General features: G+C 45.5%; 3 protein-coding genes across 16 annotated transcripts in view; 1 reads left to right on the forward strand and 2 right to left on the reverse strand.

The window, feature by feature from the left end:
- Positions 1-30: 30 nt before the first annotated feature.
- eif1axb (eukaryotic translation initiation factor 1A X-linked b) lies at positions 31-3,541 on the forward strand. The gene is made up of 7 exons (XM_017440580.3): positions 31-211; positions 795-878; positions 1,593-1,696; positions 1,775-1,825; positions 1,965-2,046; positions 2,132-2,223; positions 3,020-3,541. Exons 1-7 carry the CDS (start codon positions 196-198, stop codon positions 3,023-3,025), a joined length of 435 nt encoding a protein of 144 aa, XP_017296069.1. The 5' UTR covers positions 31-195; the 3' UTR covers positions 3,026-3,541.
- Positions 3,235-11,229, reverse strand: zgc:112982 (uncharacterized protein LOC503771 homolog). 3 transcript variants are annotated; one of them, XM_017440579.3, is made up of 11 exons: positions 11,009-11,229; positions 10,466-10,509; positions 9,714-10,340; positions 8,652-9,383; positions 5,457-5,626; positions 4,499-4,604; positions 4,352-4,430; positions 4,146-4,276; positions 3,990-4,065; positions 3,827-3,920; positions 3,235-3,662 (listed from the first exon to the last, which is right to left on the reverse strand). In XM_017440579.3, the coding sequence occupies exons 2-11, from the start codon at positions 10,498-10,500 to the stop codon at positions 3,649-3,651; spliced, it is 2,064 nt and encodes a 687-aa protein (XP_017296068.1). In that variant the 5' UTR covers positions 10,501-10,509; positions 11,009-11,229; the 3' UTR covers positions 3,235-3,648. The 3 variants fall into 3 exon arrangements, with proteins under 3 accessions (XP_017296068.1, XP_037829071.1, XP_017296067.1); XM_037973143.1 differs by having other exon boundaries at positions 11,094-11,226; XM_017440578.3 differs by lacking the exon at positions 8,652-9,383.
- A 273-nt stretch (positions 11,230-11,502) lies between these two features.
- The window catches only part of map7d2b (MAP7 domain containing 2b), a 35,737-nt gene continuing 30,213 nt past the window's right edge, over positions 11,503-17,026 (reverse strand). For 10 of the 12 annotated variants that reach the window (XM_037973151.1, XM_037973149.1, XM_037973146.1 and 7 more), the window contains 8 exons: positions 16,793-17,004; positions 16,569-16,707; positions 16,031-16,211; positions 15,851-15,955; positions 15,122-15,185; positions 14,614-14,758; positions 14,051-14,346; positions 11,503-13,963 (listed from right to left, as the gene is read on the reverse strand). In XM_037973151.1, the coding sequence (XP_037829079.1) occupies positions 14,055-14,346; positions 14,614-14,758; positions 15,122-15,185; positions 15,851-15,955; positions 16,031-16,211; positions 16,569-16,707; positions 16,793-17,004 (1,138 nt within the window). In that variant the 3' untranslated portion in view covers positions 11,503-13,963; positions 14,051-14,054. The remainder of the gene's footprint in view (positions 13,964-14,050; positions 14,347-14,613; positions 14,759-15,121; positions 15,186-15,850; positions 15,956-16,030; positions 16,212-16,568; positions 16,708-16,792; positions 17,005-17,026) is intronic. The other 2 variants (XM_037973147.1, XM_017440590.3) reach the window with 1 other exon arrangement.

A 17,026-nucleotide genomic window follows, 5' to 3' on the forward strand; every position in this document is an offset into this window, starting at 1 on the left:
CGTTCTAATAAAGCTTTGACGTTTTGAACCCCTCGCCCCGCGCATGCGCAGATCCGCGGACAGATCCAACGCTGATTAGCCGCTTTTCTCGCTTCTCTTCAGTTCAGGTTTGAGTTTTTTTTTCTGATTCCTGGAAACGATTTGGACTCGAGGCGTCTGCAGAGCGGAGTTAACGCGACCGAGGTGTGAAAGAATATGCCCAAAAATAAAGGTAAGGGGTGAAACGGAGAGGCGGTTCGGTGTTAAATGTCTCGTTCGCCGTGATGAAAACGTGACCCGGGCCGGCTAACTCGGGTTAGCTGCCGCTTGTTTCCGAGTCCGTCACCCGGTGGTCTGCGTGTAAAAACCCCACCGACCGGCCGGAATAACGGGGTGAAAACAGACCTGATGGTGATAAATGTTTACCAGCTGCTAACTGTTAGCTAACACCGCGATGTTAGCCTCTGGTTAATTTCAGCTTGTTGGGCTTTAAATGACGTCAACTTTAATGTTAACCATCTCCGTTGTTCCACACAGGCAGCTCAGCTGACTTTAAGATTCAAATATGAGACATTTAACAGGTTTAACAGCTTCATGAGCCCCTTTGGTTACCTGGCGGCCTCACCTGAGGAACACAGGTGTGGTCCCAGGCCTACAGGTGGAGCAGGTGTGATTCCAGACCTCCAGCTCCTTTCTTCAGACTGAAGCTGAAGGTTTGGAGTCACCTGGAAAGATCAGGGAAGCCGTTTGGACCCGAGTCAGGAGAACCCGATGATGTTCCTGATTCAAGCCTCTGTCTGTCTGTTTGTTCGCAGGTAAAGGAGGCAAAAACCGGCGGCGTGGAAAGAACGAGAATGAGTCGGAGAAGAGAGAGCTGGTGTTCAAAGAGGACGGGCAGGGTGAGTCTTGGTTCTGGTCCTGGTGTCATGTAGTTCTGGATCAGCAGCTCAGATGAGAAAAAGAAGCTGATAATCGATGAAGTTTATCAACCAGACGTGTTCTCCTGAAGGCTCGTCGCCCAAAGACTCAGAGGAAGCGTTAAAGACGACTCTCAGCTCAGTTTTCATTAAAATCTGCTGACTGGTTCAGGAGGAACCTGATCCATCATAAACCTGCTCAAAGATTCTGATTTAATCAGTTTAACGTCCAGTCAGTTTCTCTTCAGCTGCTGGAGGCTTGAAGGAAACCATCTGACGTTCGTTTAAAAAAATAATCTTTAAAATCAGCAAATTCAGACACAACAGGGTCAGAGTCAGTATTTAAAGATTAAATAACTTAAAGAATCTGAAACCTTTGAGTTCAACAGTTTTTATTTTTCTCGTCTTCGTTCTGAGCTCAGCTGTAAACGACTCGATCTGTCGGATTGAGCCTCAGAAACATTAAATAAAATGTTGGGATGTGGTTTAAAGTTCGGCACGTTTTTAAGGATTGTCTCAGTTTAACTTTAATCTGACTAACAGCTGCTTCAACAATTAAAGATAATCTAGATTTAAAGACTCTGGAGTTACTGAGGTTTACTTGATGAGTTTTTAAAAACAGGATAAATGTTCGGTTCTTTGCTGCGACGCGGTTTGTTCTGTTTGGATGTTTATCTGCGGTTCTCTGGGCTTCAGAGTACGCTCAGGTGATCAAGATGCTGGGGAACGGACGCCTGGAGGCCATGTGCTTCGATGGAACCAAGAGGCTCTGCCACATCAGAGGAAAACTCCGGAAAAAGGTAGAAGAACCGTGGCTCCGCCCACTTCGCCTCAGCTCAGAGTGACTCGAGTGACGTTTGTTTCTCTGTCCCCTCCAGGTTTGGATCAACACGTCGGACATCATCCTGGTCGGGCTGAGGGATTATCAGGTGGGTTTGGGTCCGCGGGTTCACGCCTCACAGGCTGGACGCTAACGGCGCCGCTGGTGGAAACTCTGACGCCGTTACCCGTTAGCATCGTTAGCCTGTAACCGGAGGAAGGTTCTGAGTTTCATGGCTTCTCTTTCAGGACAACAAGGCCGACGTCATCCTGAAGTACAACGCAGACGAGGCTCGCAGTTTGAAGGCGTACGGCGAGCTTCCGGAACACGGTGAGCCGGGTTTAACGCAACAAACGGGAGGAGCAGATTGTTTAGTTTAGTGCCGTCATCAACAGATTCTTCTTCCTCCTTTCAGCTAAAATCAACGAGACGGACACCTTCGGCCCCGGAGACGACGACGAGATCCAGTTCGACGACATCGGCGACGACGACGAGGACATCGATGATGTGAGTCTCGTTTTTTTTCCAGCTGATTGGTTTCGACTCGCAGAACGTCGAATAAACCATCCTCTAAGCTCCGCCCCTTTTTAGGTGCTCAGTAGGCAGTTTGCTAAGACAAATAATTAAAAAGTCACTGTTGATCAACAAACTTCACCTTCAAATATGGACGACAGGCTCCGCCCACGGCTCGTTGCCTCCCTGCTTTATTTGATTTTCCTCTTCCTGTCGGTGATGAGCCGAAGCTAATTAATTATGTTAGCGTGCTAACGAGCTTCACTCACGCAGAGTTAACGTTAATCTGCTGGGCCGTTTGTCCCAGTAGTGTTGCCGTAGATTCCTGTTGCTTTAATCTTTCCTGAATATTTCTAAAGTGGTCAGAACATGGCTGCCTTTGTCTTAAACACAATGCTAATCGTGTTAGCTTCCCTATGGCGTTTTCAATGTTAACTTAGCATCTATGCTAACAGTTAAATTAATAAGGTTTTTGGACACATTACATAATAATTGTGCTTTTTATTAGACATTAACGAACAGTATGGAAGTGATTATTGAAATTTTGAAATTAAAATGGTCCCTGTCAAAAGTATTTTTAAATAATGCAAACAAGTAAAATCCTAGTTTATTGAAATTAAATGTAATTTCTGATGTTCATATTATTATATTTACTTATGAAGACAAATCTCATTTGGCCTTTTTTAAATGTTTTGTCTTGCTGGTTTAGCTTTTTTCTTTTTTGTCCAACCCTAATAAATGTTTGGCTGAAAGTTTCTGACAGTTTTTCAAACATTTTGTTTGTTTTCAGATCTGAAGGCCTGCAGCGCGGAGGACAGATTTTACTACAGATGCTCCATCTTTGTTAGAAGGAAGAATCACCAGAAAATATTTTACTTTTTGCTTCAACTAAACGGCCATTTTTCCATTTCGTTCGTTTTGTAAACCTGAATCTAAACGCTTCATTTAAAGAAAGGTATTTATATTAATTTCACTCTCTGTGGAATCTTAAAACAGAATCTCTTGATTCGCCAATAAAACAGTTTTTTTTTTTGTCTGAACCGTCGGAGCTGAAGACAGTTTGAAAGCTGTTTTTATTCAGAAGGTAAAACACTGATTTACTCTGAGGATTATTTTTTGTTTTTCTGCTCGTTTCACATTAAACTCCAGATAAAATCAAACCCCTTTCTGTCTCGTCTCGTGGGTCAGCGGTTCCTGAACGTTCACGTCAGAATTTATTTCAGTTTGGGAGCCTCTGATCCATCTGTGACTCTGAATAAATAAAATGAATAAATGTACTGCGGTTTCCAATAAAGATCTTAACTCCACTGAACCCGGCTGTGGTTTCTGGGTCGTTTCTTTATTCAGGAAACCAAAGAAAACAAACATTAACCTTTAATAAAACTCAAACAAATACTTCCTGGTTCTGGACGGGTTGGATCACCAGCCGGGTCCTGAAAGAAGGAAACAGAACGGCTCAGATTAAATCAGACTTTCAGCTTCTGTTCGCCTGCTGGAGCAGCCATGTTGAAATTTAGCGAAGTGATGGGATGTCGGCTCTACTGATCAGAACCGGAGGTCCGGTTCTGCTGGTTTTGAGTCCATAGCCGTTAGTTACCTGCAGGATGGGAGTTCTGCCTCTGATGTCCGTACCGGTGGTTCCACCGCTGAGGGCCCGGGTTCTGTCTGTTTGAAGCTCCTCTTCTTGGTCCCTGAAGGAGGAAAGAAACTGTTTAAAGTCTGTTTGTTTCCAGCGATTAGCCTCCACCCGAGGCTCTTACCATGTTTCCGTCTCGTCTCCGGTTCTGCTCTCCGGTCCAGAACCCCTCGTGTTCTGGAGCCATCAGGTCCGGCTCGCTGCAACAGATCATTTCAGACTTTAGATCGTTCCTCTTGAAACGGGCCGAGACCAGCTGAAGGATCCGGTTCAGACCCACCTGACGGCGCCGTGGGAGCGCTGCGACGAGCCGCTCCCCGGGATGGTAACTTTCACCGCCTCCAGCTTCTCCTGGCGCCTCCTCTCCAGGTCGTGCCTCAGGTCACCCGGGCCGCGGGACGGCTGCTTGTTCTGCGGCGACATCGATCGGTGCCGTTAGAGAAATGGCGGAGCGTTCGCAGTGCGGTCAGATTTATTTGTTCTCACCTGCAGGGAGTCCAGCCTGGAGAAAAGAGGCTCCTCATCTTCGTCGTCCAGAAGAGAGTCGGAGTTCAAGCTGAAGCCTCTGCAGGAGAAGGGAGTCAGGATGAGACCCGGGAGGAGACGGAAGCAGACAGGAATCCTGACACCAACCTGCTGGAACTGAACCTCTGGCTCAGCGTCAGCTCTTCTTCTCCTCCGCGTTGAGGAGCTGAGAAGCGTTGGTTCAGCGTGACGCCGTCGCCTCCGAAGTACTGATCTGTAGACGAACAGCAACAGATTCTCTGACAACGCTCCGCTTTAAAAACACTTCCTTCTACTCCACAGTGAACTCCCAGCATCCTCCTCTGTCGTCCAACACATCCTGTCTCTGAACGACTCGAGTGTTTAATGTTCATGAAGTCCAGCAGAACCCGGACCGAGGTTCGGACTGAGGCTCATGAGAAAACAGCTGCTGCCATCGCAGCGAACCGCGACAAACTTTTATTGTGAAAGGTACCTGAGCTGCGACAGAACAACACCGTCCTGCGGTGAAGACACGAGGACATGTCCTGACAGGACTTCAAACTGAGGATCCAACAGGTGAGGCGTGACTCTTCTGTTCCTTTAGTTTTATCGTCTCATCGCTCTAAAGACATTGTATCCTCCAGGAGAAGACAGGAAGTCAGCTCTCAGTCACGTGATGAAAATTGTGTCATTTTGTTTTTGCTGAGAAGCAGCTGGAGGCGCCTCCAGGAGGAGGGAAGAGCTTCCTGGGAGCTCTGAGCATCTTGTGGACGATGGAAGGTGTCTCAGAACCACGTGACCTCGAACCGACTTCCTGACTTCTGACGGAGGCTTCAGTCGGTCCTAACTAACACGTCTCAGAGGGAACGCTTCCTTCAAATGTCCACTCAGACACCTGGACGTAGATGTCCTCCCTCTGATGGACTCATTTCTAACCCGGTCCTGATGAAGATCTGAACATCTTCATCTCTTCCGACCCTCGTCTTCCTCGCCTGACCTCAGCTTCACCGTTCCACCCGTCTCCGTTTAAAACCCAAACACAGTTTTAGATTAAAACCTTAAAGTCAGTCTCCCAACGTGCCGACAGGTGTGTGTGTGTGTTAACCTTTGACGTAGTGCACCAGGGTGATGATTTCCTGGGTGAATGCTCCGGTGTGCATCTCGGTCTCCCGGTACGTCCCGGAGTGCTCCAGCATGGGCAGGAAGTCCAGGCGCTGGCGCCCGACGTTGACGAGGTCGAAGGACAGCTGTCGGTCCGAGGAGTAACAGAGCGGGCTGCAGAGGAGGAAGATCAACGCCGTCAGCCCGCAGGAAACCTCACTTCACAGCTGTAAACCCGACGCTGCCTTCGCCTTTCTGACCATTAACAAAAGGAGATTTACGGCTCGTCTCCAACTCAAAAACGAGACTAAAACCTCAAATCATTTCTGACCTCAAGACTCAGATGAAAAATAAAAGTGTTCAAAGTTTAACTATTTTCTCTGATTGGATCTGGAATTTAAACGAAGATATTACTGAAGTTCTGCCCTTTAAAAACACGTTAAGGCTGCAGCTGTTGAATGTTTAATTATTTCAGTACTTTATAAAATAAAAACATCGACTCATGCAACGTGCAGCATTCAGGTTCCCGGGCTTTAACAGCCTCATCCTTCCTGTCTGCCATCTTTCTGTAAAAAAGCCATCAGTTACCTTCAGTCCAGGTCTGAGTCGTCAGGACCGACTCTCAGCTCCGTCACAAACATGTCAGCCTCACATCTTCCTAACTTTGTTCCAGTTTGTGCGGATGACGCCGGCTGACCCGACACCATCTTTGTTTGATAAGCACCTTTCCTCCCATCTTCATCACGATGCTCTAAAACCCGTCTGGGGCTCAGAATCAGATTCTTTACGTGTTTTCTTCTGACGTCTACCTAAGTCCTAAAAGACGATAAATCTAGCAAACAGAAAACCTTACCATACCAAACCACACTTACCTTCACAAACTCCACAAATAAACATTTTTCCAATAAGTTGGATTTTTCTACCTAACAGGCGGGTGGATGCTTTTAGAGGTTTGTTAAATAACTTCAGGTGGCTTTAAGGACGACTACAGGTGAGGTAAAGGTTTGGGTGAAAGTTCACACTCCTTTTCACGGCAGCTCGTTTCCTGACCAACGTTTCAAGAGGAACGCTGCATTAATGTTTCCGTTACGAGCGGCTGGTTCAGGAAGTTTTCTCTTTCTTATTTTTGACAGGACATCTTCTTCCTTCTGCAGATTTCTGACGCTGCACCAAACGCTCCAGACTTCAGCATCTGTTTCTTCGGTTTCTCCTTTCAGGAGTTAAAACGTTTTTCTTCTTTACGATCACAGATACGGAGGTTTAAGGCTCGTCTCTTCTTCACTTACGTCTGAATAAAGCTCCATTCTTCAGTTTATTTTCAGGTTTCCTCTTGTTAAAGGTGAATTTCCACATTTTTCCCAGCGTTTCTGCTCAGGTTCGGTCTGTCATTTAGGCCCAGCCTGTAATATTTATTCTCATGGCTTCAACAGGACTGGGTTTGACCTTTTCGTGTTCACAGACTCCATCTTTTCTTCAAACGGCTCTTTGTGACTTCATGTTGCCGTCATGGTGCTTTTCTCCAGTGGAACTCTTGATAAGCAGATATTTTCGGCTGTAAAACACGTTTTCTTCCACCTATAAGCCCCTCGACATGACAAAAAGCGAGCCGTCTGAGTGGCTCGTGTCTGAACTCCATCGTCTCTGTGATCGGGTCGGACCGGCCTTTCAATCCTCTTCAGCACACGGTTCAGGTCCACAACTAACCAGGAAACATCTCATCCGACTGATGCAACCGTCTCCAGCCGTTCCTGATGGCGTCACAACTTCTGATTCGCAGTCAGGCTGAGGTCAGCAGCAGCCATCTTGTTTCGGGTCACGGGGAGCCACTGGGTCGGGTCATCAGTCCACCACAGGATCATACAGAAACAAAGACCGACAACCAATTTAACCTGACCTGTGGATGGAAACCAGCACCTGGAGAAGACTCCGCCTCATGCGCGGGGGGAGAACATGTAAACTCCACAGAAAGGTCACATCCAGGTTTGAAGCTTCTTGTCTTGAGGCCACCCTCCTGACTAACCCAGATCTGGTTTCATCTTCTTGTAGAAACTTGTAAAGTCTTCTTCTCTCCTTCGTCTCAGAGATCCTGGATTCCTTTGTTATTGCTTGGGATTATCTTCCTTCAACAAATAACTTCCTCTCCGAACTGAAGCTTCTTCTCTGACGTCTCATGTTGGTAAATCACTGCTCGTCTCCACCGCCGAGCTCTGGCTTCATGAGGCGGTAAAAAGACACTTAACGGTTCGGCTGCGACAGAGATGGATTTTTGTTTCAACAAGTGAAGAAACCACAGACTCAGAGGGTCTGAGGTCCGACACAAACCACGATGAGCGTTCTCTTCACCGAGTCTGATCTTGATGAACAGTTCTCGTTCAAATAAACACAGATTTATTCTTCATGAACTGACGACAAACTGCAGCTTCCTCCTCCTGAAAACCTCTGGTCTGTTCAGGCGGATCTTCAGAACATCTTTAGGCTCTCTGGACTTTTAATGTCCGACTTCTGCATCCTGCTTCACTTCGGCTGGATTTCTTAAGTTTTTCTTCTTCTGGGATCCTTCAGGAAAACTTTAAACCCGACCTGAAGCCTTGGATGGTTGTACAGAAGCTGGTTTTAGTCTGAATCTTGCAGAAAGATCTCCCGTTCCGTCTGCCTTCATCAGGAAAGATGAACATCTGTGTGTCAACCTAACGTTGGAGTCAGGTTTTCCATCTTGTTTCGATCCATCGGAGCAGATCAGGATTCATCTGAAGGACCTTCTCTCTGACCACAAACCGCTCCTGTTGTTTCATCCAATTTAAATTAACTCAGTCAAGTTGGAAAACTCTTCTTCCATTCGAGCAGAATGGTCTGAATGATTCTTTTTGATGAAGGCTTGATCACCGACTTCAGGCCGACATCTTCAGGGACTCTTATCTTTAGGAGCAGTCAGACATTTTTCCGGTGGTCTTCCTGTAAACGTGACGACTTCTTTGGGTGGAACTTCAACGAAAGATCCTGATCGTGTTTCATTTTTTCAAATTATCCACAAGAGAACATGCCTCGGTTAATTTTAGTTGAATCTAAAAATAGTTTGTCCACTTGTCAGCTTTATTCTTCACGCTCCACATGGCTTCTCCGTTCATCTTCTTTGAGTTTAGAAAAAGAAAATGTGAACTTTCACCCCTCACCCGACATATACTCTCTAAAAATACTCTACCTTATTTGGTTGGCTGGTTGACTCATGTCCACTTTGATGGTGAGCGTTTCTTCTGTTATAACCGTCACGTTTTCGTTACTCTGATCCTCCCATCTGCTCTGACCGGACATATTAGGGCCCAAATCGTTCCTTCGGAGGTTTCGCTCCGAGCTCCTGGCTCTGTTATCTTCCCACTCTGGGCGCCTGTCTTCATCTGCCCAGTTCGGCTCCTTCTCAGAGAGATCCTTGAAATTTTCCCTGAAGGGTTGGTAGTTTGTTCTCTGCTCATCGTGAGGAAGATTTTGGTATCTCTGCCGATTCCTGGGAGGCTCAAAACCTCCACCTTGTCCTTGGTTACTCCTCCACCTCCCCCTGCTGCCCGTAGGACCATCCTGATTACCGTATCTCATCGTGTTCGGGCTCCTCCTTGTTTCACGATAGTTCGAATCTCTCGAATTGTCTTGAAAATGACGTTCTTCCCGGTTGTCCAACCTGCCGCCTGGGCTCCTGAAACGTTCCTGGGAGGAACCCATCAAACGGGGACTCCTCCGCCGATCAAAGTCGCGCTCGAAATGCCTGCGATCTTCAAACTCATTGAACTGCGGCGCATTCCTGCCGCCTGCAATGCCGTGATCGTGTTCGACAACGAGCAAGTCTTTACCGGGAAGGTTTTCCCAAGAACGTCCTCCAAACCCACCTCTGGGTCTGTCCGCTGAGAAACCCCGATTCCCAAAGTCCTCCTCATGCCCGTACCTGTTGATAGCATAAGAGCAGGTGAAATGGTTCAGCAGAGCCAGGTGGAATAATCTTAACATCTCATCATAAAAACAGAACTGGGATTTTTACTGACAACTACCAACTAGATGATTTTAAACGACCTGCAGAGCTTAAATAGGCAGAAAACTGTAAGACATGCAAGATTCGGTACATTAAGGTATTATAGAAAATAACATTAATCTTTTTTACGTTAGAGGAAAATCAGGAAATAAACCAAAGAGTGAGGAATCAGGATCAGGAAAGGTGAAAATCTTCTGCATTCTTCATTTCCTGACAGTGATGGAAAGTATTTTACTCAAGATTTACCCAAAATGCTTGACGTCATCCATTTCTCCTCTCGGTCTTTTAACAACGGGTCCTCTGTCTTGATGTGGATTCTCTCTTTGTCTACCTTTAAACGGGCCCTGTGTGTTCCTCCTCCCTCTCTCCATATCTTCAGCTCTTAGGTCACCTGACCTCACGCTGGAGCTGAAGTCTTCGAACCTGCCCTGACCCCGACCCCGACCCCTGCCCCGCTCCGGTCTCCTCCAGCTCACCCCGGCCTCCCTCTGAGTGGGCGACAATCGATCCCTCCAAGGAAACGCCTCCCTGTTTTCAAAGCTCTGAAAATCTTCTCTGAAGCCTCCTCTGCGTCTGTCCTCGTCAAAACCTCCATTATCCTGGGGGGTGGGGCTCCAGCTTTCATAACCGTCACGATGGGGTGAAAGGCTGCCGTGGTAAAAATCGTGGTCCGAATGTCGCTGGCGTCTAAAGTGGGGATCATCTGGGAAAAGTGAGGGTATTCTCTGGCCTCCTGAGGACATGTCATCCCTGAAGGAGTCCCGCGGTTCTTCAGGACCCCTTCTGAAGCGCTGGCTTTGGTCCCGTGGAGACTCATCGTGCTCTTCAAGAACTTTGCGAGGGTCAAAGTCAGGTTCCTCCCATGGAAATCTCCTAAAAAAATATACATTTGGAGCAGAAACAAATAAATAAATCAAATGTTACAGATTGTAAAAACCCATAAGAAGCAAGTTACTTCAAAATAAACAGGTAGAAACAAGATTATGAAGGTAAATTACCTGTAATGTGGCGATCTCGACCTCGGTCTGGACATTTTGTCAACCTTACAAAGAAGAACAGTTTACGGTAAAACATTAACTTCAAGTAATTTAAATAACTTTTTATCAACATTTTACAAAAAATCACATCTGCAAAAATACAGATCCGGTTTTAAAAGCTAAATTTTAGTTAAAAACATTGTCTTTTATGAAATACGCTTAAAATAATGCCTTGCAAACAAAATAAAACACCATTAGTCATGGGTTGGCCTCCATCCAGACAAAAACAAACAAACATTAACCTAAAAATAATCAGAATAATGAATAACCTGCAACCCGGACTGTTAGCTTCATGCGTCATTGTTTCCAAAAGCAATGAATTGTAAAATAAACCAAAAAAGCTAAGCTTAAAAATAATAATACACGTCATTCTGTCCGGAAATATTCAACAAAATGCGTTTGAATACATTATCTAAACGAGTCTTAATTCTAAACCAAACTGCTGATTAGCATTAGTCGATGTAGCTAGCTGAAGCTAACTAGCAGCTAGCATGTCGCTCTTACCTTCGAACACGACACACGTCGAGCTACCGCGGCTAAAGCTGTCTGAAACGAGGGAACAAACGCACAAATTTGGCGCTATAACAACCTGCGAATTAAGAATGCACCCCTCCGTGTAACATTTATCAAGAAAACCTAGCTGGCTGTGTCTTCAAATACATTTAACATCGCAAGAAAATGGCTGTTAGTCCGTTAGCTCCGCTGAGGTCAACAAACTGCCAAAAAGGAAGTAGTTTAGTTCTTCCGGTGAGGGTGTTTAAAAATAAAACAAATCCAACAAGTGTTTTTAAATTTAAGGAAACGATATTTAAATTATTCTAAATTCTCGTTAAAATAGCCCAATTTTGTTTATGCCAGTTATATTGAGTGTTAAAAGGCATCATTATTTACAGTTTGTACCGCAAAGCGTTTGTCCTGTTAACAAATTCTGTTTTATTTTGAAATCATAACAGGAAATAGTGTGCTTCTCTATATGGAACAAAACAAAATTCACTGAGTAGTTTTAGCAGATTACATTTAATGTTTCAGAAGCATAAAGTCGCACACATACAGTGAGATATAATAATAAATAAAAGCAGCTGTGTTTGTCATTTCATACATCACTTGTATTTAATATTTTTTCACTTGGACGCTTAACTAAAAGTGTTTTTCTGTTATCGTTCATTAAGTTCACTGCCACAAGTGGTTTGATGAAGTTTATTGTTCTTTTTCAGCAAGTATCCATGCATCCACTTCTATAATGATATATTCCACCAAGCTGCAGTGTCACAGAGTTTTAGTAATATTAGGATAAACATTATGTCCTTTATGTTTACTTCGTGTACATACAGACACTCTGGTTTCAGCAGAATCTGGACAACGATGTGCAAAACTTGAGCTGACAGGTGAATGATTTAAATGGAAGGACTAAATGACTTCATGATGGCAGCAAAGAGGAGCAGAAGTGCCTTTTTTTGCATTAAAACTTTGCAGCTTTCCTAAAGTTTCAGATCTCAAAATGCTTTACATTAATTAGGGTTGTAGGCTTTGTTGAAATGTGTTATTTCAGTTGTTTTGAATTTATGGGGACCCTTTTAAACGTCTGCGGCCCCAGATCAAAAAGTAATATTTGTGTTTTCACCGAATCATTCCTCATTTCGATCTGCTGCAAAGAAAAAAGGTACTAAAAAAACAAACGTAGATGTAGTTTCTGTGGCTCTTCATCAGTGAGCGGTGGGCGAGGTGAAGAGAAGAGGTTTTAAGGCCTCAGAGGTGGTGTTCTGACGCAGAGTTTAGTCTAGCAGCGTCTTAAAAGCAGTGAAACATTTAACTACCGTAGGTGCACATGATAAACTGCAGTCAGTGCCAGACAAATACACATCAGATTATCAAGAAAATGTCGACCTGCTGATAAAAATACAAGGTTTTTATCATATTGTTTGCTTTTTTCCCCCTCTGCAAGTCCAAGAATGTCCCGGTGAGGTGACAAGCAGCAGAGAACCAACAGCTACAGGCTACAAGTTAACAGCAGGAGGATAATATCATTTTCTGAGGGTTTGTCCCCGTCGGGGTGACATGAGATCAGGTCGAAGTGGCTGCCAAGTCGGAGTTGGGACAAACACATCAGAAACACTGAGAAGAGAAGAACTCCCACACACCGATGAACTACACAGCTACAACCACAGCTAGCTAAGTCCTCGTTGCTACACAGTTTTTACACAAACAGCCTCTCCTTCAGGGTTCCTGCTACAGAGCTGCTCCCAGTCCGACCTATTTACAGAGGCTTTGAAAAGCAGGAGGTGCAGGTGAAAGCAGATGTCTTGCGGCAGTGCAGACGGTCAAAACTGGCTTCATCAGAAACACGGGAAGCATCCAGAAGAGGGACCATCAGGGCATGGATGCCATTTTGATTTGGGGCTTTTAAAGATTTTTATTGAACCGTTCTTTTCCCTTGTTGTTGCGTGATACCAACAACAAGGAGTTTGTCAGCCTGTTAGACGGGGGGATCTTTCTCTGAAATCCACCAGAAAAAATAATATTTTAAAACCTTTAAGGTTGAGAAGAAACACAGAAAGTGAAGTCCTGCAAACTTTAAAATAAGCAGTTCTGCAAAAACATTTTGATCATGAATTTAGAAGTAAAAGCTTAATTTTGATTATATTAATTTAACATTAATTTAATATTTCAGTCTACCAATGGTTTTTTATATGTTTTTGTCTTTTGTCCTAATTTTGAATCTCTAAATTTATAAATTAATAACTGTTATTTTGTTAGTATTTATAAAACATTTTGTCTTTGTTTCAAGCTCCTGGGAGCCACACTGGCCGGAGAATAACACGTTATAGTAAAAAAGGACGTAAAGTCAGCTGGATGGTTGAAACGTCCAACAGAACTACGATCCGGACCATAAGAACCGGGTCCATGAAGCTCCTGGCCTTCCTGAACATATCTGAGCCTGTATGTATTTAATTAGTGAAAATCCACTATAAATTCAAGCTTGTGAGCCTAATTCTTGTTTTTAAGAATAATTAAACTGTTTGCAGTGAAACGATTCCACCCTGGGGAAGAAAACGATTCAAAAGAGTCACTAAAACTTTCTTTCTTTTTTGTTTTTTACCTTGAATTTAGCTCTAAAACCTTTAAAAACTTCTCCGAGCAGACGGATAATCTGTAATATTCTGATGACCTTAATGTGCAAAGATCTCATCTTATATTTAAACTTCAGGTTTCATTGTTGGTTCTCATTAAAGTTGAAATGAACCTGATATTTGTTTGGATGGTTTTTGTTTTTCCTCTGATGACAGCACAAATCGTCCGTCTGCACTGCGTGAAATGAGCCGGACGGTCTGCGAGGTTTGGTGGTTCAGGGCAACGATCAGGCGGCGAGCGGTGAGCGGCTGCTCCTGCGGGAAACGATGAATTTCTTGGTTTATCACTTTTGGCTCCTGCTTTTTTTTCCTGCCAGCTCCTGAAAAGCTCCTACGATAAAGAGAGGAGACAGAATAAACCAGGGTTAGAAGACATTCCTGGACTTGTAAACGTCCCTGTTTCAGGAGCCGTCTCCACCTGACTACTGGACGTCCAGTTTGCTCGGGCCGACGCTGGCGATGAGCTGGGAGGACTCGGAGGCGGCGCTGTACGCTTGAATCAGCAGGTTCTTGTTCAGGTCTCCGACTCCGCTGCCGGCCTGCAGCTTGGGGTAGGGGGACGTCTCCGCACCGCGCCGCTGTCCCCGTCCCGGCGCGTCCAGGTCCATCAGCTGCTCCAGGGGACAACCGTCGGGCCCCTCGGTGACCGGCGAGAACTCCTGAGCGCTCGCCTGCTCGTCCCGGGACACCGGACTGATGGAGACAGACGGAGAACTTACAGAAACGACGGCGACAGAAAGACAAAACGTTTAAATCATTAGAACGTTTCGGTTCTTTATGACAGAAAAGCTTTAAATTCACTCTCAGCTACTTCCCACCCCAGATTCTAACTCATCTTATACTGATAATAATAAAGACTAAACCTGGTTAGTGAGCTCAACGCTGACCTGCTGGTTCTCTGACACGGTTAAAGGTTAAGATGGCTGATTTCAGACTGTTCTCCTGCAGAGAAGCAGATAAATATTCTGCAGGTGTGTTTACCTGACGTCCATGGACTGAACTCCATCGGACAGCTCGTCCACACAGCTCTTACTCTCCAGGGGACCCAGCGTGATGACGGGGGCTTCAGCGGGAGTCGGTGCGTCCTCCTCCGAGGCGACAGCAGCTTCACCTTTCACCTCAGAGACTGAAAACCAGAGAGAATCAGGAAACAAACCTGTGGTTGGCGTTACAGCAGAGGTGAGGTTGATCTGAAACTCTTTTTCCTCTTTCTGCAGCATTAATTGGTCCCCCCCCCCCCAGCTAATAAAGCAGTCATGGTGTCTGTTAGCTCGGTTCAGGCAGTTCATCTGCGTTACTTCACTTTAACCACCAGGAGGCGATGTTTTCCTACCCGTCTGACCCTGCTGAGTCACGCTGCAGCTCAGATGTTTACAAAACGTGCACGGGGAGCAAAATAAAGCAGTTTGATCGCGACTGAAACACGTTGAAGTGGAGATCAGAGCGATGGTTCTGCAGCTCCGCAGGATGTTTGATGTTTAATATTCACCTGAGGCAGCAGATGGAGGATCCACTTCGCTCTTCCTCGTCCTCTTCATGATCTCCTCAATTCTCTGGTAAACAAGTTTAAAACAGACAAAACTAGAGTCACAAAGAATTAAAAATGTAATTTACATAATAAAAACATTTATTTTCCTAAAAAAAATCTTCCTCAGATGAAAATCTGAGGATGAAGGTTGTCTCCCTGCGCCATGTTTCCCGCCGCGTTCTGACCGAGTTCTGAACGTTTCCGATCAGCGAGACGAGCGCCGCCGCAAAATCTGAACCCATTGAACTCCGCCGCAGTAAAACGCTCCGCAGCCATCATCTGCTCTTCATACAGCTTCACTAAAGATAATAAAATGAAATAAATAAAAGAACCTACTTCTTGGGAAACACATGATTATTATCCTGATAAATGCTGGTGGGATTCATTGATAACACCAGAGGAGACGGATTTCTGTTGGGAGAACTGAACTCTGGAATATGGGAGCTCAATGGTTTTTTTTACAGGTTTTGTTAAATAATTGAGCATATTTTTTCTCCCTCCACAGGAGTCCTTTTTACTCAGATTTCTGTCCAATTTACCAACAACAAATGAGACATTTATGTCCTGATCTTTGTCCAATCAGACAAACCGTTAAGGAGGAAACTAATATTTCATCACATCAGTCCTGGTTTCTGACCATAAAGGGTTAAAAGCAGAGACAGGAGGAGGTCTCGTGGAGGTCTTCGGTACCTTCTTCCTCTGCTGACGCTCCTGCTCCTCCTGGAGGTGCAGCAGCTCCCTCTCCTGTCTCTTCCTCTCCGCCTCCTTCTGGGCTCGCAGGAAGGCCTCCTCCCTCTGAAAAGAAGGATCCAATCAGCCACGCCATTTTATTGCATATCAGTTATCAGACGGTGTCTTTAGGGGACTGACGTCTCTGTCCAGCTGGTCCTGCATGTCCTTCAGTCTCTGCTCCTTCTTTTGTCTCTCCTCCTCCTCCCTGATCCTCCTCTCCTCCTCCTTCCTGGCTCGCTCCTCCTCGGCCTGCAGCGCCGCTCGCTCCTGACGCTCCTTCTCCTCCTGCTGCCTCCGCTGCTCCTCTTCCACCCTCAGCCTGAAGGACACATCGGGAACATTTGGGATTAAATTTGAAACATTTCTGAGTCGCAAAACGTCGTTTGGGGTTTAAGATGATTTGAAAGAGAGCGGATAATTTCAACTTTTACTGATTAAATCTGTACAGCTAAAAATTAAGTCTTAATTTAACAAATTAAAGCCAAAAAAATTCTATTTATTTGATAAGTAAGGATTAAAGACCAAACATGCTTCCTGAATAAAATAATAATAAGATGTCATGTTTTAATAAAGATGTAGTTTTTCTTTATTCTCCATATAAAAAGTTAAAACGGAGAACGTTCCTGTGTTTATTGATATTTATTGCGTTCTTCTCTGTTCTGATGAGGAGGTTCACCTCTCCTCCTCCTGTCTCTGTTTCTCCTCCTGCTCCTTCTGTATCCGGGCCAGGCGGCGCCGCTCCGCCAGCAGTCTGGACGCCTCCTCAGCGTCCGTCGTCCCTCCGACGCTCCGGCCCGTGGGAGTGCTGGGAGACTCTGTGAGGAGGAAGAGGAGGGAGAGGAGGGTGGGTGAAGGAGAACGGTTTATCCTCAGCGATTTGAGGGTGATAATGTAAAATACCTGCGTTCAGCTCTCTGCTGGTGGATTTAGGGATCTTCTTGCTGTCCGAGGTCTCAGATTTGGCAGATTTCCTCTCCAGGGTGCCGTGACCTTTGACCTCGCCGTGGCCCCTGTCGTCGGTGCCGGGGGTGCCGGCCCTCTGTCGGAGCGGGGAGGGCGGGTACTGTCCGGGGGAGCAGGGAGACTGAGCGCGGCTCCTGTTGGACCTCACCCTGGAAGAGAAAAACGGACAGG

This window comes from Kryptolebias marmoratus, linkage group LG21 (assembly GCF_001649575.2).
Source record: "Kryptolebias marmoratus isolate JLee-2015 linkage group LG21, ASM164957v2, whole genome shotgun sequence".
NCBI lineage: Eukaryota > Metazoa > Chordata > Actinopteri > Cyprinodontiformes > Rivulidae > Kryptolebias > Kryptolebias marmoratus.

Bases quoted from the DNA above. Each gene is read 5' to 3' on its own strand.
- eif1axb (XM_017440580.3), top strand. The intron at 1,697-1,774 runs GTAGAAGAACCG...TGTCCCCTCCAG, and splicing joins GAGGAAAACTCCGGAAAAAG to GTTTGGATCAACACGTCGGA. The intron at 2,047-2,131 runs GTGAGCCGGGTT...TCCTCCTTTCAG, and splicing joins CGGCGAGCTTCCGGAACACG to CTAAAATCAACGAGACGGAC.
- zgc:112982 (XM_017440579.3), bottom strand. From the start codon at position 10,500: ATGTCCAGACCGAGGTCGAGATCGCCACATTACAG. The intron at 10,341-10,465 runs GTAATTTACCTT...ATATTTTTTTAG, and splicing joins TCGAGATCGCCACATTACAG to GAGATTTCCATGGGAGGAAC. The intron at 5,627-8,651 runs GTAGAGTATTTT...CCTCCTCTGCAG, and splicing joins CAACCAGCCAACCAAATAAG to CCCGCTCTGTTACTCCTCGG.